Raw genomic sequence first — 20,423 nt, forward strand, 5'->3', positions numbered from 1 at the left:
CGTAGGTACCACCACAAGAAAATCGTTAGTCGGCGGCAAGCGCAGTGACTTCTAATCGCGGCTGACTCGGAGGTACTACAGTTTCGCTAAGGTAGCATTAAGCTAGGGGACCTGGCCATGGCTGGGGCTTGAGAAGGCAGTGATCAGCGGGATCTGGATAACGCAGGCCCTACTCAGTAGTGCGACTTGTAATAGTGCAAAAGCCCCGCTGCAAAGGAACCCACCGAAACTAATCAGAGATTTCGGATAACCGATCAAGCGGCTTGTTAGTTTAATGTGGAGGGACCGCACCTGAACACCACGTTGCTTGCCATTTTTCAGTTGGGATGATCGCGGCTTTTGGGTGCCCTGTAAGCGTGGGTGTAATTACGTGCAAGTGGTTTTCGTTATGGCGGTACGGGGTTGGAGTGTATGCTGTAACCTTGATTGTACGAAATATGTGTATATACGGAGTACCTAAATACCACGAGGTGAGGGACCGATCGGTGTCTCCTATCTGCCAGGGGTAACACCGCGAGGTACGAAGTAGAGTAATAGCATTTTAAAGGACACCAGAATACGAGGGTTCCAAAGCTAAGCTGACAGCTTCCTATCAACGCCGATTGCCGTGTCCGAAGGGGTTCAGGTACCACTGTTGGCCGGAATACGCTTAGGTACGTGCACCTATATGAAGTATCTGGTTGACCCCGCAGGTTCTACTGTAGCTGTACCTACCGCTATTTGCATGGGATGTATGTACTGTACGGAGTAGCCTACGTTAATTGATTAACGTTAACTTCTAGCAACCAGATCTTTTGGACTGCAGTCTTCACCTTGCGTCACCGCCCCAAAACGGAAGCACCTCATGTCCCTTAGCGGGGGATCCTGAGCACCTCACAGGGCCAGCAAAGCACCACCGTAGTCCAGGCCGTGGCAGCCTCAAGGGCAGTCCACAGCAGAAATGGGGAGAAACAAGATACTCCATACAAAGAGTTTGAGAGGGCGAATTGTTCTTAAGTAATCTTATGTGACGGACGGAGTACATACATTGGTAGGAGCATGAGGACATAGAGAGGGAAGGGTGAACTTTTGGCTCACTACGTTTACCAGCACCAGACTCTTTTCACAAGCCGGCCCTTCTTTTATAGTATTCTCTAACCAGCGTAGGAAGCAGCCATTGCCGTTCTGGCTTCCACTTGATTCTCCACCACGTCGTTGCATCGGCCTGAGGTACATACTCTGAACATCGGGCAAGTGACATTCTGATCGAAAAAAATCCCCCGCTCCAATTCAACCCTCCTCCACCCTTCACTTCTAGGATTCTCATTGCGCAAGGTTCTACCTTTCTTCCCTACGTCGGCTTGAGCATAACCGGTATAGTTCTCCTGGCCCCTCCCTCCGACCCCGCCATATTTTTTTCCGCAGTCCCATCATCACTAACAACCGACTCGTCGCGTTGGCACTCTTGGGGCACTCAAGACTCATTGTTGCGGGCAGCCTTCTTAGTTTCAGTGAGGACATTCTCTTCTCGGCCACTGTGTTTACGCATTTCTCGAGCGTAACCGGCCACGTCCTAACCTGCGCATCGAGTAGTTCAGCGTCATTGACGCGCAAATAAAGCTCTCGGGAAACATCGCCTTGCCGACAGTCCTGTGCCTGTCAGGTACCTCTACAGGTCAACTCGGCTCAGAGACGCGTGCAAATTCTCATCATCTGCGACTCCAGACCCAGTCTCTCCTGTAAGTTGGTTATCAAGCCTTCTACACACCGGTTCTAGCGGACGCCTCATCACTTCAGCCGCTCGCGCATTCCAGGAGGGTGTCGTTTCTTGGCATATCGTCAATCCGCCATCCCATGGATCTGGCGCATCTGGGTTACCCATCACACACACATTATACCCGTTACGCTCACTTCCGCCTGTGCAGAGCCCTGGGCGCTTGAAGTATGGGATGCTGCCAGCTAGAAGCTACGGCCGTGGAGATGTGAATCCTCGCCTCGTCGTGCGCTTCATGTCCCTCGTCCTGGAACCCGCTCATTCCTGCAACGGCCGTCGTTAATTGCGGGCCGACTCCAAAGAACCGGTGGTATCCAATTTCCCAGGAAGTACCGGCAGCTAATCGAGTTATTTTGATGGCAGAACAGGCAAAGATTTGCCATCATGCCTGAATTTGGAGACCATGTTGATCCTGCCATCTTCGAGCAGATCCTCGAGATGGATGAGGACGAGACCAGAGACTTCAGTCAACCGCTAGTTTTCAACTTCTTCGAGCAGACTCAGGAGACGTTTGCGAAGATGGACCGGGCATTGTGAGTAAACCACTGGAGTTGCTACAACTTCATTCTCCTACATCGTCGAGTTTCGCTGTGCGGAACTATCTCAACAAGCCCACCATGCTTGAACTCCCCAAACTCCCTCTCTTGCCCTTCAGGATATTGTGGACCGGGTCCTCTGTGGCCCATTTACCGATGGATCGCAAAGCAAAATCGCTGGCTCTGGAACTAACGACGGTTCGCTCTCTACCTGCAGGGCCAAGCAGGACCTCAAGGAGCTGTCTGCTCTAGGTCACTTTTTGAAGGGCTCCTCGGCGACACTCGGGTTCACCAAGATCAGGGACAGCTGTCAGGTGATTCAGCAGTATGGGAACGAACTGAACATGGATGGAACGAGAGAACCAAGCCAGGATGTGTGTCTCAAAAAGATCACGGAGGCCATCAAAACCGCAAAACATGACACAGCGGATCTGGAGAAGATGATGAACAAGTTCTTCAAGAATTCTGAGCAGTAACGGCCCATTTTGGGGCCGATGCAACGTCTGCCCCTGCCTGATGCGGCAATGCCCTAGCATCTTGGCCGACGGCAACAGCGACAACGGCAACGAACGAGGAGGGCCGCTCATCGAGTTTGAGAACCGTGTCCGAATGGGCATTGGGAATTTGAGCTATGGGGAGGCACAGATATGCGTTATGCTATTCCTGGGGATGAATTCAGTCACACAAGCGGCGCTGGCAGGAGAAGAACTGCTCACGAGGCACACTGAACGGCTTGTCGAGTCATAGGTGGCTATATCGCGCATGGGCAGCTACCTGTTCGACTTCCTCGGAGCCGCTCTACGGGCGTTTTCGTGCAGTCGTATCAATAGGCTGAGGAGCAATCGGCTTAGAAATGGTCTAGGTTTTGAGTTTGCTAGCAGTGGCGTCGTCCACGATCTGGGTGCCAAATCCATGCTATTATTGGTGCCATTGTGTTGCCTTCTGTACGTGCCAAATTGTGGTAATGTGCTGTGATGTACTGTGAGGCTATCTCGAGGCTGCCTCACCTGCGTGTGCTGGGTAAGGTACCTTAATTTCCTCCGTACAATGCTCCGAATTCCTGGTCGGTACGGAGTACCATTGTATGCAACGGATGTAAGGTACGGAGTTACTGTTATGTAATGTACAGTACAATACTGTACTGTTATCCTATAATATACCTAATGCAAGTATAACAGTACGAAGTACCCCGTACAAATCGTCGTCCTATTGTATGACGGTTGCACAGGCCCTGTTATGACGCCAAAAAGCAGACCTACATTATGCACAATCAACAGCACTTCGTGATTTCAAGCCTGTCATCATCTCCCGACCCCCAACAGGCGCACTCACGGTCAGCAAGACACAGCTTCTCTTCACAGAGTCCTGGATTTGACAAGTGTCTTCCTCGTGCTCAGGAATTCTCGTGCCGCGGACGTTGTATAACCCCCGTAAGAGTGACCCACCTCGCTCATCACGCTCTAAGCATCAAGGACGGACCACTTCCTCCCGGTCCGGCTCCCCTTACTCTTCAAACGGGCGACAAGCATCATTTCCTATTACAATATCAACTTAGACAAACTAAACCAGGACTTCCCACAACGAAACGCAAGCCAAGAGAAGAGGGAGCGACAAAAAGGAAGGGCATCAATGCCACCAAAGCCCCGACCTCCGGTGCCAACGCACTTCCTCTGCATCCCCTTGGTCTCAACCCACTCTCGGCCCCAACTCGCCACGTCGCTGGCCAGCTTCCGTGCAGATGCTTGCCGCCCTCCTGCAAGCAATGACACCACCGACTTTGGTGGCTTCGGCCAGCCGCTCCTCCCGTTGATCCCCGAGGACGCGGTGCGTCCCGTCGGCACGCTGCATCTTACCCTGGGGGTGTTTAGCTTTGCCGGGGCGAGAGAGCGCGGGCAGCGTAATGGGGAGGGGAGTACCGAGGGGCAGGGGCAGGGGCAGGGGCAGAGGATTGGCGAAGGGCGGCAGGATGGGCCTGGGAGCAGTAGAGTGAGGGATGCGGAGGGTAAAAGAGAGGGACGGGCGGGCGGACTGGAAGGTGCTACGAGCATGGACGGGGATGCTGCTGCTGCTGCTGGTGATGGTGCGCGCTTGGTAGAGGGGGCTAACAAGCCCAATCTCAAGCCAAAGCCGACGCTGGACCAAGCTAAGGAGGTGCTGAACGGGCTGAATCTCAGGGAGATCTGGCGCGCCGTGATGGCCAATGCCCCTGTTATGCCGGGCACTGAGACGCCTGCTGCCCAGGCAAACGCGGGGGGTGAGGATGACCTGGAACCGCCAAAGATCACGCTCCGCGGCTTGGCTTCCATGCAGGTGCCTACCAAGGCTGCGGTGCTTTACGCTCCGCCGGTCGACCCGCTCGGCCTGCTGCAGGCGTTTTGCGAGCGTGTAAGGGATGCGTTTATGCAGGCTGAGCTCATGGTTGATGATGGCCGGCCGTTGCTGCTTCATGCTACAGTGGTGAATACCGTTTATTCCAAACAAAAAGGTCTGATAAATGCGACTGAGGGGCAGGTGGGCACGGGCGGGAGGAGAAAGGGAGGAAGGGGAGGTGGTCGTGGGGGTCGTGGTGGGAGAGATTGGGGGAAGAGGGAGCGGCTGGTGTTCGACGGCTCGGGTCTGATTGACCGGTATGAGGACCATGTCTGGATGGAGGATGTGCCGCTAGAGAAGGTGGCTATCTGTAAGATGGGCGCCAAAAAGGTGGCTGTGGACGGTGTGGAGGATGAAGCATATGAGGTTGAGGCCGAGGTCGCATTTTAGGAGCAACGGGCCCGCCGCTGGCTCTGCTTTGCTAATTCTCCTAGAGAGTCATTGGCACTCAGTATCGGATACTCGTCAGGAGCTTCAAAATCGCATCTGACCCACTACTTCGTAGAAGGTCAGGACGGTTGATTCGGGAAACACATTTGATTCGGGAAATTGTGGTACTTCCATTTACTAGCGCATGCCACCCAAATTCAGGTATGCCCATTTCTCGTGCAAGATACGTCAAAAATCCATAGCAAAGCGATTTATCCACGACAGGAATTGAGAGAAAGATAGAAATATAGTTAAGTAGTTATATATATAGGTTATTGGATGCAAGCTTAATATTGTATCTGCACCTCTGTTGTGGTTTTTGTAGATGTTTTATGTAAGTAAGCGGTCTGATCTAAAAGACGGTGTGACATTGCGTTGATAGGAAATTTGTATGGTAGGGTATGTAGCGACGTATTTTCCTGAATCAACTGTGTTTTCCCGAATCAACCGTCCTGACCCTCTACGAAATGCGATTTTGAAGCTCCTGACGAGTACCTGTAAACATCGAAAATAACCATGCAAGGCACGTTGAGCCCAGGTCGCACACCAACAAAGAAATCGGCCACTTGCCCTTGTTTCAATGTAATAACGGAGCTACAGTAACGTATGTCACATCAGTTACATACTGTACCTACAGTACGTAATCACACGCCCACGACACCCTAGCTTCAGCAATGCCGAATTGGGCTGCGCCTCAGGCGGGGCTGTCAGCCTCCCAGCAGCTTGGGACGTCACGCAACTGGCTCGAAACTGTCTCGCCATTTCATCAGGCTTCGCTGGCTGCTAGGCAGCCGCACTGCAGCTTACCTCCCTTTACCAAAGCTCGTCAGCAACACCATGCGGGCTGAATAATCGACAATCATATAACTCGCATATTCTGGCTCGCGTCAAGATGCTAGAGGTTGCCGGCCGTGATCATCTTTTTTGGCGTGCAACACATGTCGAGCTGAAAGCCGGCAATCTCACAGCTCGAGAATAGAATAGAATACGACCGCCGAGGCAAACAGTTCCCGGTCCCACAGAACGTCATCCGCATGTCTCCTCGCAAGACCATGAGTCCTCCAGAGAAGCGCCGTCCGCCGCCTCCCGGACGCGGGACCGCAAGAGTCCCCAGCACTCGCAGCAGTACGGCCACGGGCAGCACCAGCACCAGCACCAGCAGCACCTTGATTGCCCCGCCGCCCCGAGCCGCCCTGAGCCGCGCGTCCTCCCCAGCACCGCCGGACAACAGCACCGCTCGTAACAACGACCCAGGCGACAACAACGTGCCACCAGCGGCAGCAGCAGCCGTCCTCCTCCGGGAAAAAGACGCACGGATTGCCTCGCTCGAGCGGGAACTGGCCAAGCTCAGCACCGGCACCACCGCCACCGCCACCGGTGAGAACGAGACGGCCGCCGGCTTCTGGCAGGCCAAGTACGTCACGTTGGAGCGGCGGCACCAGCAGCTTCAGGCCCAGCTCCAGCTTGCGCGGCGCGCTGTGACGGGGAACGTAGATGGTGGGTTTTTGAGAGATGATCGTGCTGATGATGATGATGATGATGATGATGATGGAGAAGAGGAGGAGGTGGAGGAGTATGCTGATGACGCTGATGCAAACTGGAAGTTGGCGAGGGAGAACCAGGAGCTGCTCATGGCGTGGGCAGGCGCTACGAAAGCGCTAGCCGAGCGAGAGCGCGAGATTGAGAGTCTGAGAGCCCAGGTCAGCGGGCTCAAGGCGTGGGTCAGTAACAGTACCCGTTCGGATGGCCAGGTGCAGATGAGTGACGAGGTGTTTGGGGAGGGCATGGCGCGGTTGGGGAATGGGCTGCAGAATTGGGTCCTGGTAAACTTTAGGAGGGCAAAGATTGGTGAGTCCTGCTTCTTTGCTTGGTAAAGGTCGACGCGGTTAACGGACTGGAGCAGACCTGTCGAGCGCCGATGAAGCGACAATATCGGAATTAGGCCGTCTAGTGCCCATGTACGAAGATCTAGCTGCGACGGCGAAAATCCATTTGCTTCAATCGATTGTGTCAAGGGTGCTTGTGGAGCTGGTGTTTGACACCTACTTTGTTGGTCTCCCCTCTGATATGGCTCGACAACTTACTCAGGTGGAGACGTTTCTGGCCTCGTTTGGTAAGATCATCATGCGCAACTTGGCGGTCCAAAATGGCTCATGGACATTGGCAGCATCTCCCGAGTTTGTCAACCAGTGGCGGTCTCTTACCCTGACCATAATCAAGAAAGATGCCGGCGAGACGGAGGCGGGAGCATGTGCTGTCGCAGACGAGGTAGTCTCCAACGTGAACGCGATTCTGGATCGAATTACGAACACCACATCGACCAAAGCCCGAGACCAGGGCCTGCAGGCGCTCGTCCGCAACGCCATTGAACTATCGCGGCTGCTTGCCGTTCAGAGGGCGGTCTTCAGGGTCGAGATGCCCCAGATCCTTCCACACCAGCGTATCATGTTTAACGCTGAGACGATGGAAGACATCGGCGGCGAAGACGAGGAGAGCCTGGCAGACAGGGACATATGCTGCGTCACGTTTCCAGGGATCGTCAAAAGAGGCGATGAGAGCGGAGCCCAGTTGCAGTACCGGAATGTGATCTCCAAGGCGAGGGTGTTGTGCGGACCGGAGAGGGCGCCCTCGGCGGTGGACACTGTCTCGTGGCGTCTTGCAGACTTGGATATCCCTTCTTTCCGCTGAATGTTCGGCGTGTATGACATCTTTCAGGGTGTGAGGTGCCTGTCCGGTGCTGCCACGCTGTCTGAAGCCGCAGGCCGGTGTTTTGGACCAGTGCGGCCACTGCAGCCGGCTGTCCACGGCTCGATTCGTCTCGAGGGCGGAAGTGCTGCGATACGGAGTACGGAATTGACTGATACGCCTGATCCAGCGGTTGGGATACGCTTCGGCTTGGAAGACTCCCTAGCAGCATGCTATCTGCAGCCCAATTCTGCTATGTCGGCAAACAGCATCGAGCTCTCCGATATACGGCATGTCATGAGCTATTACGAGACGTAAATCAATGGCAGCAGCCAATTGGGCAAAGCAGAGCAGAGGCTTCAGACCGTTCCTCGTCTCCAGTGTACAGGTTTCGACCCGCATTGGACAGGCCGCTTCCAGGCTTGCCGATTGCATCGATCCTGCTTCCAAGCGTCCAGCCCAGCAAGGCTCTTATGAAGGACACGGCGAATCATGACAACGCCTGGGCGCGGCTTGTCTCAGAGCAGCCACCATGACCCCCACGAAGTGCTCGGACCCGGTACCCGTCTACCAAAGAAGGTGGCTCCAGATATCGAGAGTTGTTAACCTCATCCACTGATTGCCTGCAAGCCACGATACCCACACTCGCCGTCCGTCATTCCAGCATGGGCTGTTCAGTGGTATACCCCTCGTGGCTGGCTTGCTTTACCCTTTCTGTCCAACCTCGCTGCCAGATACTCGTATCTAGGAGTATGTCTACACCAGGGGCTTGATCCATCGCTGAGCGCTTACCCTCGGGCTTCCTCTAAAGCCGATTTATCGTGTCGGTCATCAACTCGTTCTTGTGATTCGGTATCTAGGTTTGCGGTATCGGATCCCTAAAGCTCAGCGGAACCCGATAAGACCTTGATCGGTTTCCCAGGCCGACACGAACCGGGGAGCGTGAGCGCCGGCGGCGTCGGGACCGATGAGACCCAACACAGGCGACGGAGCCCAATGATTCTTCCTGATACCGTGACCGGTGTTTGCTCAAGTGCAGGAGCCGGAAGGAGAAGACGTGTGGTGCTAGTGGAAGTAATCATCCGCGAAATGGAAAGCCGGCAATGGCTTGCCTGCTCAATACCTGAATTACCTTCTCGAGGCCAAAAGCTATATGACACTCAATCAATTACATAGGATGTGCCACACAGGCTACCTGGGCTGGTAGACTAGATAACCTCCCCCCAGAAATCTGATAAACAAACTAAGCGATGAGGTGGCCACCAAGAGCCAGGTTAGGCTCGATTGAGTGAACTGGGCAGAGGAAAACTACTGTGGAAAGACCATTGAGATGCTTCTTAACCGCCGCGGAGATCTGTCTCCCGGACTCAACCAACAGTAACATCGAATTCCCCGTTCATACTGTGCCCGCGTCCAAGCCCGGCAACGATGACCTGCGCAGAGTGACCGTACCGTCTCGACACGACCCAGATCAGCGAGACAAGCTCATACGGCGACGCCCACCTCGCATAGCGTAACTCCTTCGGAGTTCAGCGATACCAGTGAACCGAGGCGACTCCTTGTACGCAACAACAGGTTCACCGCCCATCTGTGCCGGCCGTTCGGAGGCTTCCGACTGCGAAGCGGCCGCAAGCACAGGTTTGGCTGGTAATTCGCGGCAGGCAAAAGTTGAGCCGCCTCGGTCAAGCGAATTCGGCAAAATGGTCGGCTAGAGCGTCTAGGGTTTAGTGAACCCGTGTGCTCGCGCGCTGGTGTGACCCGAACTTGGTGCGTTGTCAGCGGGTGATAGGTCCGGCCCGGGCACGGTAACTACCTGACCTATGGCTCGTTGGGCCCACTGATATCTGGCCGTGCGGGCACTTTGCGACCGAATTGAGCAACACTATACCTGATTTCCAATCTTCTGAGGCATTGCTATACTTCCATCCGACCTCTAAAGCCTGAGGAATCCAGGCCGGTGAGAAGTCATCCTGTGAATGGTTGCGTTGGTTGGGTGATCCCGAATTCGGCTCCAACTCCGAAGCAGGCGGTAGCCCTGCAATGCATAAACAATGGGCTTCTTTCCCTAGAAATCCGATTTCCGCCAATGCTGCAGGGTGCTTTTTAGTGGGTGCATCTGGCACCGGAGGAAAAGCCGGCGATTGCAATTGGGTACAAACGTTAGGAGCCTAGAGACAAAGACACAGAACCAAAGCGCGTCTAGCGAGGATATCTGATTCAAGTGGGTCGACGGCGACGTGACTGCGTGCTAAGCCCAAAAGAAATGTCATGCATGTGCAGCGGTGGCAGAGATCGTCGGGGTTGATTGGTTCTGAGACACAGGTAAGCTCAGTGTGTACGGCCCGGAACGGTACGAGATGAAGTAAAGTCAAAACCTGCGATATGGCCCCCAGCGGTTGTTGCGAGCGGGATGATGGAACGGTTGCGGCTTGGGAAAGTTGATGGCTTGGGTCAACCCCGCTGCATCATGGAATTCCATATAGATTTCCCCTGGCCCACCAGTTCAAGCCTCGGGTGCTCTCTCTAAACACGGCCCTCTCTTGTTATCCTTCATACCAGCTGAGTGAACCGGGAACAGCTCAGCAAAACGGAGGAGCTCTCGGCGATTACTGAATCGCTTCCGCACTGCCGCAAAGCACTCTGCCCGACACAAGCCGACCTGTGCCGGCCGTGCTACTGCGGCGGCGTTCCGGTCCTCGAAGTGACTGATACCGGCTGCCCAAAGAGGGGCCAAGGAATCCCCAAAAACAACGCTGTCTCGGTGCACTGCACATTTGAGCAGCTCCAAGCACTCGCTCGGGCCTCCCGCGGCGCCCCGTGTCCAAGATAAGGACTCTACCCATCTCGGTTCCGGGCCGCAGGTCTGATGCCGATTCATCAACAAATCGGGCCGGTCATCAAAGTCGAGGAAAAAAAATCAGGGTAACCACCGCTTACCCCCCCATCTGCAGCGGCTCGGCCACCCACCCTACCTCCCAATCCGGCGCTTAGCCGCATTCTTGAGATCCTTGACCAGTCTCGCCCGCTCTCGTCGCAGCATTCCCACGCCGACCAGAAATGGGGTCGAATTTCGATCCTGACGCCATTCGGGTATTCCTCCGTGACTACCGCAACGGAGGATCCGATGACGCCGAAAGCCGGTATTTTGGCTATGATACACCACGTTGGGCAAAACCAGTGATCGGAGACGCTCTGTTGGACGATAAGTCGTACTACTCGGATCTGGACGGCGGTGCCGACGGCCAGTCGGAATACACAACGGCGTCGACCGTTACATCGCGACCGTACACCATGCGATCCAACGTGTCATCCTCCCTCTTCAGCACCCGCAGTCGGCGTGGGAACGACAGGCAAAGCTCGGTGGGGCAGAGCTCGGCCCCGTCGGTGGGCTTCGCGCGGCAGACGTTCGAGCAGCAATTCGCGGCCGGCGGCGGCCCCGCCACGGCCTGGTCCTCGGTCGGCAGCAACGGGCAGGGACAGGGTCAGGACCAGCTATGGTGCGAGTTCTCGGGGCTGATGAATTGTCCCGACACGTTCCGGCTCGACGACGAGCGGGGCTGGATCAATCACCATGTCAATCACATGGGCGATACGTTCCCGCAGCAGCTGTGGTGCTGGTTCTGCGACCATGTGCCCTTTGTCGCCGCCCACCCGCGCGATGGCTTCGCCAACTTTGAGCAGCGCATGCAGCACATCCGCGAGCACATTCTAAGCGACCACCGCCTGACGAGCGATAACATGCGGCCCGACTTTTACGTTGTTGAGCACCTGCATCGCCACGGCCAGCTTGACGACGCCATGTACAACATTGCCATGGTGTTTGACGAGACGCCCGACGCGTACCGCCTTCAACCGGACTTTGCGGGACCACTCGGCCCGCGAACTGCCCCGCCGCCGCGCGAGACGGGGCACTGGCAGTACCATGATCTGGATAAGGAAAGGCGCAAGAACAGAGACCGGGACAGGGAAAGAAACGGACAGCATGGAAATCACGCCAGGAAGGCGAACAGACGGAGATGAGGACGAGGAATGATGAGGGAGGGGACGACGAGGATGTCTCAAGGGGAGAGCTCGCTGTCAAGCCAGGATGTAGCTCTCACCGGTACAGAGCACACACACCCACACACACTGACCTGGTGTGTTTCGGCGCGAATGCGTTATACCGTCATCGCGTAGGAAAATGTCGGTGTGTTTATGAATTCCGTTTCAAAAGGAGGGGAGGGAACGATGGAAATAAAACAACAAGGAGGTTGGGAGGAGAAAAGTGGTGTGTGGACGGGCTCATCAAGGTCGAAAAATCGGGCCACCAACCGACGCGTTTTTTCCTTGGAGAGAACAAAGGTGGTCGACCGCAGCGGCTTTCTCGACGCGTCTATTGCATTTCTTTTGATGCGAGTGGCAATTTTTCCATTTCACCATGTTCGGATCGTTCCGCTTTTGCTTGCGCCCCCGTTGACACATCCGAGAGAGTGGGGCGCCCAGACCCGACGCGAGCCCCGGATGCCGGACTCCGGCCACCTACCCCTGCACGCCCGGGACCGAGACAAAAACTGTCCGTTGTCTTCGGGTTTCAACTTTTATTCGCCGGAGGCAAGGTTGAACCTCACACCGATCTCATATTTCTCCAAATGTTGCTGCGTCTGGTCTGGCTTTCTTATATCTGCTTTCTTCTCTCCCAGCGCGTGTCAATCTCTTCTGTTCCGAGACCCTATCTTGTACAGCTGTCTTACCTAGCGAGAAAGCTGTCCGTGGACTTGGTCGTTGAGTCGTCTTTATGGCGCCAATCGGTCGATATGTCGGGCGGCTCGGTCTGGGCTTTTGCCCATAAGGGGAAATCCCGGCAGAGAGTAAGGCTGACTTGCATGCAGTCTGCCTTACATGGCCTGGCTGGCCTATCATTTCTTGAGGCTTCGTTTACCCGGAATCTTCGGTTGTTTCGGTTCGGGTTGGAGACTGCTATTGAAACACGAAGGCTTTCTGCTTTGTCAGTTACGGTTGTGATCTGATGATGATGACGATGATGATGACGACGAGATGGGAAAGCGGGCTGGCAGCGCGCGGCCTGTGGCAGCTGGGCTGAGTACACGGCGGAGCCACCCCCATATTCTTCTTGAGATTTTGTCCTCGGTTGGACCGTTAGTACCGGCTCGGTTGCCGGGCTATGGATGTCACTGCGCAATAGCGTTGGTTGTTTGAGAGTGCCTGAACAGATTGTGATATGCCTCAGGCTTGATGGAGTTTGATCGAGGAGACGTCGAAGGCGGCAGAGGAATCGTGACAAGAAACGAAGGTAGTGACATATTGGTTTCTGCGAAATGGCACGTTGAACGCTCGTGGGAGTAAAACTGGAAGAAACTTAGTTTAACTTCGATATCGACTGTCGTTACAGTTGCTGGCAACAATGCTTTAGACAAGATTGAATGTTCTTCCCCCTGAGTTTGTTGCGAGAGGGAAGCGTAAAAAGAAACTGCGCAGAACCCAGAACCCGGAGACGATATTTTGAGAGAATTTCAGTCACCCATCCCGCCCCCTCTTTACCGCCCAGGTCCTTCTCGGTGTAGCTCTGACCGCCTTGAGTCCAAGGGGCAAGTGCGACCACCGCTGGTGTGGTTAAGTCGCTCAAGATCTGACTTGTGGAAAACAAACTGGAACTTTCACTAAACCCATCAAAGCAGGGAGGAGCGCACCCCTAGAGTAGAGGCCTAAGTTACTCTCCCCTCCCGCGTACCCGAAGTGAGAACAGTGACTACTACATCTGAGTGTATTAACCATCCCACCGTTGTGTCCAGGCAGTCATCAGCTGTTTCTTTTTTAGTTCGCTGCTCAAAACAACTGACGCCCTGCTATTGACATGTGAGACGGGATTCTTGGCGGTATTGGCTGCAAGACCCGTGTAACAGTACTTGGAAGCCTCGGAGAGACAAGGTTTTTGTGAGGGTAGCTCAGGGTGGCAACGCTTTAGCAAGCCATGAGACCCGTGAGAGATCATCATGTATAGGCTCTCAGCGTCTTTGCGGTGACCAATAATATGTATTGTTCCGACACTCGGTATGTCCTCAGACGTTGCCGTCGTACCCTTTCCAAAGGCATGCCGTGTCCCAACCTTCATTGGTCCGGGTGCTGGAAGTCGACGTACGAAGTAACTGGAAAGCTGCCTGAGAGGACAGTGGATGAAGGCGGAACTTGCGTCTCAGATCTTTGTTGAGGATGCTTTGAACCAACTCTCGGTACCTTCCAAGGTTTGTACCAAACCTCTCGCCGTTTTCCTAGTCTGTGGCAGCTCTTCTCGAACGGCCCATCAATTTCAAGCTGGACGTTCATGTGAGGAGGATCTTGAACATGGCGAGCTAAACCAACCCATATACCTCCCCCAAAAGCTGGCGCTCGAGCCGATGTAACCGGCAGTACACCGCCGTTCTGCGTTTGTATTGTACATATCCACTCTACCATTACAGCCAAGGAGAGCAGAATTGCTGCTCTGGCAAATATGTTACAATCCGCCCGTTCCGCATTCCTGGACTACACAGGACCAGGCTTTGAAGAGCAAAGGACAAAGCCTGTCTATGACGCCCTGGGCTGTTCCTCGCCCGAGGATGCGCCCGGCGTCTCTGCTCCGATCGACAACTGTGCCACCGCGCTCTGGATTCTACCCATCTGAGCATCTGTTGTAGCAGCTCCTGCCTCGGTCAACTGGTCTCCGGACCTCCTGAGCTTGTTCTTCACAATAATCTCGCCAATCTTCTCGAGCATCTCCGTTGTCAGCTCGGGCTTGCCGCGTTGGCGACGCAGCTCGCGCAGTTTGCGGTTGTACTCCTGCACTGGCAGTAGCATAGACTCTACGCTCTGCTTTCGGACCTTCTTCTCGGCTTCCTGAGCCTCGATCTTGGCAATGTACTCGGGTGTGTGCCGCGTCCGGAACTTGCTGTACCTATTGCGCAACTCGTCGATGACCGTCTCGGGCATGGGAGGGCGCAGCAGCGTCGGCACAAAGGTGCGCTCTTCGACTTCGAGTCGCAGGGTATCGGCAGGGTAGTCCTCATGCTTTTTGGGCGGAACCTTGGGCCAGGGTATGCGCACGTTGAGGCCCGGGACAAGGCGGGACCAAAACACTTTCCTTGTCGGTCGGTCGTGCACCATACCGACGGGCTGGAGCTCGCGGATGATGGTATCGCGCGTCACGCCTGTCTGTGGATCTGTGATCGGGTGCACTAGCCGAATGGCTGAGATGGGTATGGACGCCTTGACCTGCACCACAGGCTTCCCTCCTTGTTTGGCCAGGAAATCTGGGAGCATGGCGTTTACCTGTTTTGATGGTGTGAGCATGCAACTGATTTCGGTCCCTGGCTGCAGCAAGACTTACAAAGCCGATGTCCGCGCCGCCCAACTCCACAGACATAGTATCCCGATCGATCTTGTCGATGGTGGCAATCTTGCCCTTGTCAGGGCCCTCGAGAACTACGACGCGATCCCCTGGAGCCAGGCAGAGGTACTGTACCCCCCCAGCCCAAGCGGCACGGGCGCTCTTTTGTTCATCGGTGAGCTTCGGCGTGTTTAATCTCTCTGCCGCGATGCTGCCCCAATAGGCTCCGGACGGGGTTAACTGGCTGACATCGCGTCGCGGGGCTATGGGACCTAGTTCTAGGTCTTCGTGGCGAGCTTTGATAGCCGAGTTAAGATCTAAGCTTGCACTCCTCCTCAACCGGGCAATTTCCTCGAGGCGCTTTTTCCTTGCCGCGGCTTGAGTCTTTTCTTGGTTTCGTTTGACCCGGCGCGCAACCTGGCGCTCGGCCATGCGCACCCGGCGAAGGATCTTGTCCATCCCGCCGGCTGGGGAGGACAAGATCACTCGGGTCAGTTAGATACGCCGGTTTGGTTGAGAGCGGGTAGTCGGTGCCGTTCTGGTCGACGAAACACTTTTATTCTTCCATCGGATCTTGAAAAGATGCAGCACCCAAAAGTCTCCAATGGACCGCACCATTGGAAATCCACGCTGGAATTTTCGCCGGCTGGCTCAGCACAAAAGCCCAGCTGGCAGCGGGGCGCTTTCAATTCCCTAGACCCACTACGAGACTTGGCGTCCCACCTCAATGGCAGCGTGAAGTCGCATGTGGATTGATGTTATGTATACGGAGTATGTGTCGGCTGACACGGGCAGCAACGCGACCGCCAGACAAGTAAGTAGGTACCTTGTTGTTTGTCTTCATTGTACGGATAGTTAAAGTGCTAAACAGGTGCAGTCATCAAAAGGAGAAATGGTAGCGACGAGAGAGAAAACCCGACCCTACGACCTTGATCTGGCATCTGGCCGTCAGCAGCGATCTGTAAGTCGCTACTAGTACTACGGAAATACGAATACATATCGAGAAATCTCTACGTATTAGAGCCAACACGGACCAGGTCTTCCATTAGGACTCGTTTTCTTGAAGCTGGCAGTGTTTTCCACTGTGTCGCTGATCGCCGCGTTTCCTATGCTTGATGCGTAGTTGAGGCTCATAGCGCGATGCGTGTTCCAAAAAGTCCTATGGCCTTGTAGGACTTTTGCAGGTGCAGGGAACGCGGGGGACGCGCCGCATGAGCTCTGGGAATCCACTGTGCAGCATGGCTCCGGTACCTTACTATGTTGCCAATGCATCAGCCTTCTATGAGCACAACCGCTTCAAGAAGATTGAGGCGAATGAGGCTAGGCCTTCTAGTGTATTTTAAAAAACCAAACTTCCGTTTCCCATACGTCCTACGCCATGGGAGTCTGCCCGCAATGCAAATGTCAGGTCCTAAGTAACTCTACCTAATCTCCATAATAGGTGACGTTACTATATGTGTGCACTGTGCAATACGTGTATCAAGGTTCTGGGACCCCTGGCCCGGAATTGGTTAGCAGCAGCAGTGCGTGACCGCCTTGGTGATTGATAGCGGTCCGCCAGAATTAGACATTGCGTCTCATCTGCCTGCAGGACGAGACGGCGCCGGTAGTAGTAATGCAGGATGCGGAGGAGGTAAGTTAATGCTGGCAGCGCTGGCATCAACTGTCCGCTGCCCTGGTGACTCTCACGTGCCATAAAAGTTTTGGCCGTGCCGGCCTGCTCCCAAGTCGTCCAGAAGAATAACGGATGACAGACCAAAGTCTAGGTCCTAATGCGTAGTGTAGTGAAAAGACCCACCCCATGTTGGCCTGAAGCTCGACAGCCGCTTTTCAGGGGCCGCTGTTTGCGGAGTTTGCCAGCAACCGGAAGCCTGGGCCAACGTCTTTTGGCGTCTCTGATCGACGAGCAGCAAGTGACAGAGAAGACCCTGTCATAATTAGCTAGGTGCTATATCCGTAGGCAGACCATCGCAGGCATTGATTACGAATTCTTCCAAGTAGCTACGAATATACTAAGAAGGTAACGATAAGTTAGCTCTTTCTGGCCAAATCGAAAAGATGCAGATATGGAAACCATAGCGCAAAGTCGAGATGAAGCCAAGGACTTTGTTGTGCTAGGTTGTGCTGTGTTTTGTTCCAGTGAAGGGAAACAGTCACAGCCCAGACGGACATCGGCCGCTGACGCTGCCTCGAACAGGCCTCCCGCCCCTCAAATCTACTGTCCACTCACAGCGCCCCGTTCCCAGCGCACCCACTCGACCCTTTCTTCCCTGCTTCCCCCAACGCACTGTTGCACTCTCTCTGTCATCAATTGAAGCGACTCGGCTTGTGCTTCTTTTCTTCCGAGCATCCTCCTCCGCCTCTCAACGTTTCTGTTCCATTTGCCTTGTTCCCATCAACGACCCGGCAACCAGGCATATCCGGAGGCATCGCTTGCCGCCAACCCTCTTTCTTCGCGACGATTGACGGCCGTATTTCTGTCGGTTTCCTTCAGAATCCTCCACTTCGCCTGCAGCTCTGTCGTTGCAAGCCTCAAATCCGCCAACTCTTCAACAACTTGTGCCCCGGAATCCAGGCCTGATCATTAACTACAATGGCTGCCGAACTCCGCAGAAAGTTGGTCATCGTCGGTGACGGTGCCTGCGGCAAGACTTGCCTGTTGATGTGAGTCTCCCGCTCCGAGCTCGATGTCCATCGGCTTGCTGCCCCTTTTTTTCCCGCTGCGCTCTTCGCCAGTTGTCTACGTATCGACCTGCTGACTTGACTTGATACCAGTGTGTTCTCTAAGGGTACTTTCCCGGAGGTGAGTTTGACAACTCCGACAGCTCTTGCACCGCAATTATCGACAGCATCTCGCCTTGGCGGCTCGTGTCGAGCTGTTTCGGCTTTCGGCTTCCCCCAGCCTTTGGTAACACAACGATAACGCACCCAGTGAACTAACGCCGCGTACAGGTCTATGTCCCCACTGTCTTTGAAAACTACGTCGCCGATGTCGAGGTCGATGGAAAGCACGTCGAGCTGGCGCTATGGGATACGGCTGGCCAGGAGGATTACGATCGCCTGCGGCCCCTGTCGTACCCTGACTCACATGTCATCCTGATCTGCTTCGCCATCGACTCGCCCGATTCCCTGGATAACGTTGGCGAGAAGGTCCGTCTCAAGCTCCACACCGACTTTTCTCTGAGGTTAAAGGTTACTGACAATGCCATGATATAAAACAGTGGTGCTCAGAAGTACACCATTTCTGCCCCGATGTTCCCAAGATCCTGGTTGGCTGCAAGAAGGACTTGCGCTACGACCCCAAGACTATTGAGGAGCTCCGCAAGACCAGCCAGCAGCCTGTCACCCCCGAACAAGTAAGGAGACTCGCTGTTTAAGGTGTCCGTGTCCGAAATGAGATGCTGATAAGCCGTGCTACAGGGACAAACGGTTGCGAACAATATCAAGGCCACCAAGTATCTTGAGTGCTCGGCCAAGACCAACGAGGGCGTCCGCGAGGTGTTTGAGTTTGCGACACGGGCTGCCCTGCTGAAGAAGACCGGGAAAAAGAAGAGCAAATGCACGATTGCCTAAACAGTGTTCCTCACGACTGAACGGCTTCGATCATCCGTCAACTTTGTCTCTCCAGACGGACCGGAACGACCCCTCGCAGCCGGCACTCTAGCATAATGCGCCCTTGTCTCTGGGAAGAGATATAGAACCTCCTGGGCCCTTCTCCGGCTGTCGTCACAGCGTTGGGTTGGGGGAAGGAAAGAAACACGTGCTTCAGGAGGGCTTGCAAGCGGACACTGGCGCGGGACTAGTGCAAGGGAACTCAATTTTGCAAGCAAGAGCTGAGGAAGGAAGATGCGCAAGCTGGGGCAGTTTGAACGTTGCCCACACACCTTAGTCTCTCGGTTGGAGATGGCCTGATACACTACTCGGCGACGACCCGTAATCCAACACAACAATTCTCTCCCCTTCCTCTTCCTCTCTCTCTTGTTCTTTTCACTCTCGGATTAGTCTCGACGTACCCTGTTTCCCATTTTACTCGCTAGCTATTTATTTATTCATCGCTTCTGGACCGGGCCATGTCTTGCGTCAGATTTGTGTCGAGTTTTAGTTCCCTTGCGGTTTGGGCTTCGTCAGGGTGGGCTAAAGCGAATCTACAAATGGCTTGTCCTCTTCATCGCCGTGCTTGCCTCTGAACATGGGCGTGCTTCATCTTGTATGAATAGTGGTAGTTGTCTGTTGGCCGTATCTCTACGGATGCATTAATCGTCGTTCAATGGTTCAGTGATCGAAGCGGAATGTCTCAGTCCCCAGAGGTCGAAGCGTCTCAGGAGGAGTAAGTCGGTTCAGCACTCCTTTGCCCGCCGAGTTCCAAGTATAGAGATGTCAGCTCTTGCCTCCATAAGCCCCGAGTTGACTGGATGTGGCCTGGCTTGCCTTTCCCAAGCAAGATCCGGTCAACGTAGACCATCTACGATATTGTTATTCGCCTACCAGTCCAGCTTGTAGTAACTACATAGCATTCACGCATCTTGCAATGATCGCCATCATATCGACGTGGTAAATCAGCTCGTCATTCGTTGTCAGAAAGCGACTGGTGCTACAAAGTATGCCTGGCCGTGAGCCGCTAGTGAGAACAGATCGATGGAACCAGCGACACCAGATCATAGCATCGTGATAGCATGCATTGGAATGATGTTTCCGCGCGGTTAACTTGCTACATAGACGTAGCTAATTTGAAGCAAATCCTCCAAACGAAGCCCCCTGGATTGTTCTTGGGAAATGTCTAGTAGCACGATCTCGTGCCTGATCCAGCCGTGGAGAAGACAGTCTAGCCCGACGGCGAAAAAGAGGAACAGGTAGCACGAGGCCCGGACCGGCTTTCTAGTTTGGGCAGGCCTGCGATCACAGTTAGCTACCATGTTTCTCTCAAACAAGCAGAAGAGGAAGATTGGGTAGGTCTAAATCCGAAGTGGCAGCTCCGAATCGGAGGCTGGGAGCTCAGAAAAGAAAGAGACAAACTAGCGGATCGGAACAAGAGACCACATACAGCGCCGCAGGAGTCGCAGGACTTGCTCACGCCGTCAGAAGCGGCACCGCACTTGGGGCAGCTAGCTCCATGCATCTTGGCTGGTGTTGTTGTGCTGGAACTGAAGAAGGTGAGAATATGCGTAGATAATCTTAGGCGAATTCTGTGTGAGAAAGTATGGACAGTACTAGTATAGAGAAAGGGAGGGGTCAAGTTAAGGTAGAGTTAGGACTCATCAGGAGGAGGAGGGAAGCGGGGTCCTATATACCT

The 20,423-nt window shown here is 54.5% G+C and overlaps 6 protein-coding genes across 6 annotated transcripts; 4 read left to right on the forward strand and 2 right to left on the reverse strand.

Annotated features, from left to right (window-relative positions):
* Positions 1-1,710: 1,710 nt before the first annotated feature.
* On the forward strand, positions 1,711-2,908 carry N656DRAFT_523578 (histidine-phosphotransfer domain-containing protein). The gene is made up of 4 exons (XM_064809950.1): positions 1,711-1,718; positions 1,794-1,921; positions 2,122-2,286; positions 2,507-2,908. Exons 3-4 carry the CDS (start codon positions 2,138-2,140, stop codon positions 2,763-2,765), a joined length of 408 nt encoding a protein of 135 aa, XP_064664719.1. The 5' UTR covers positions 1,711-1,718; positions 1,794-1,921; positions 2,122-2,137; the 3' UTR covers positions 2,766-2,908.
* Positions 2,909-3,918: 1,010 nt separating this feature from the next.
* N656DRAFT_720682 (uncharacterized protein) lies at positions 3,919-7,776 on the forward strand (the record flags this gene model as incomplete). Its single annotated transcript, XM_064812456.1, has 5 exons — positions 3,919-4,275; positions 4,612-4,989; positions 6,063-6,936; positions 6,989-7,201; positions 7,256-7,776. 5 exons carry the CDS (start codon positions 3,919-3,921, stop codon positions 7,774-7,776), a joined length of 2,343 nt encoding a protein of 780 aa, XP_064664720.1.
* Positions 7,777-10,830: 3,054 nt separating this feature from the next.
* On the forward strand, positions 10,831-11,793 carry N656DRAFT_720686 (uncharacterized protein; the record flags this gene model as incomplete). Its single annotated transcript, XM_064812457.1, has 2 exons — positions 10,831-11,229; positions 11,266-11,793. 2 exons carry the CDS (start codon positions 10,831-10,833, stop codon positions 11,791-11,793), a joined length of 927 nt encoding a protein of 308 aa, XP_064664721.1.
* Positions 11,794-14,108: 2,315 nt separating this feature from the next.
* N656DRAFT_524033 (uncharacterized protein) lies at positions 14,109-15,991 on the reverse strand. Its single transcript, XM_064809951.1, has 2 exons — positions 15,134-15,991; positions 14,109-15,075 (listed from the first exon to the last, which is right to left on the reverse strand). The coding sequence occupies exons 1-2, from the start codon at positions 15,590-15,592 to the stop codon at positions 14,335-14,337; spliced, it is 1,200 nt and encodes a 399-aa protein (XP_064664722.1). The 5' UTR covers positions 15,593-15,991; the 3' UTR covers positions 14,109-14,334.
* Positions 15,992-17,726: 1,735 nt separating this feature from the next.
* On the forward strand, positions 17,727-18,706 carry N656DRAFT_720633 (uncharacterized protein; the record flags this gene model as incomplete). Its single annotated transcript, XM_064812453.1, has 5 exons — positions 17,727-17,797; positions 17,909-17,936; positions 18,086-18,283; positions 18,355-18,489; positions 18,554-18,706. The coding sequence occupies 5 exons, from the start codon at positions 17,727-17,729 to the stop codon at positions 18,704-18,706; spliced, it is 585 nt and encodes a 194-aa protein (XP_064664723.1).
* Positions 18,707-20,039: 1,333 nt separating this feature from the next.
* Positions 20,040-20,249, reverse strand: N656DRAFT_720692 (uncharacterized protein; the record flags this gene model as incomplete). Its single annotated transcript, XM_064812458.1, has 1 exon — positions 20,040-20,249. One exon carries the CDS (start codon positions 20,247-20,249, stop codon positions 20,040-20,042), a length of 210 nt encoding a protein of 69 aa, XP_064664724.1.
* Between the last annotated feature and the right edge of the window lie 174 nt (positions 20,250-20,423).

Source organism: Canariomyces notabilis, assembly GCF_033297395.1.
Source record: "Canariomyces notabilis strain CBS 508.74 unplaced genomic scaffold N656scaffold_49, whole genome shotgun sequence".
Taxonomy (NCBI): domain Eukaryota; kingdom Fungi; phylum Ascomycota; class Sordariomycetes; order Sordariales; family Chaetomiaceae; genus Canariomyces; species Canariomyces notabilis.

What these genes read in the sequence shown, in the direction of transcription:
- N656DRAFT_524033 (XM_064809951.1), bottom strand. Translation starts at nt 15,592, where the DNA reads ATGGACAAGATCCTTCGCCGGGTGCGCATGGCCGAGCGCCAGGTTGCG. An exon ending in GCGGCGCGGACATCGGCTTT is followed by an intron (nt 15,076 to 15,133) that starts GTAAGTCTTGCT and finishes CCATCAAAACAG; the next exon opens with GTAAACGCCATGCTCCCAGA.
- N656DRAFT_523578 (XM_064809950.1), top strand. Translation starts at nt 2,138, where the DNA reads ATGCCTGAATTTGGAGACCATGTTGATCCTGCCATCTTCGAGCAGATC. An exon ending in GCGAAGATGGACCGGGCATT is followed by an intron (nt 2,287 to 2,506) that starts GTGAGTAAACCA and finishes CTCTACCTGCAG; the next exon opens with GGCCAAGCAGGACCTCAAGG.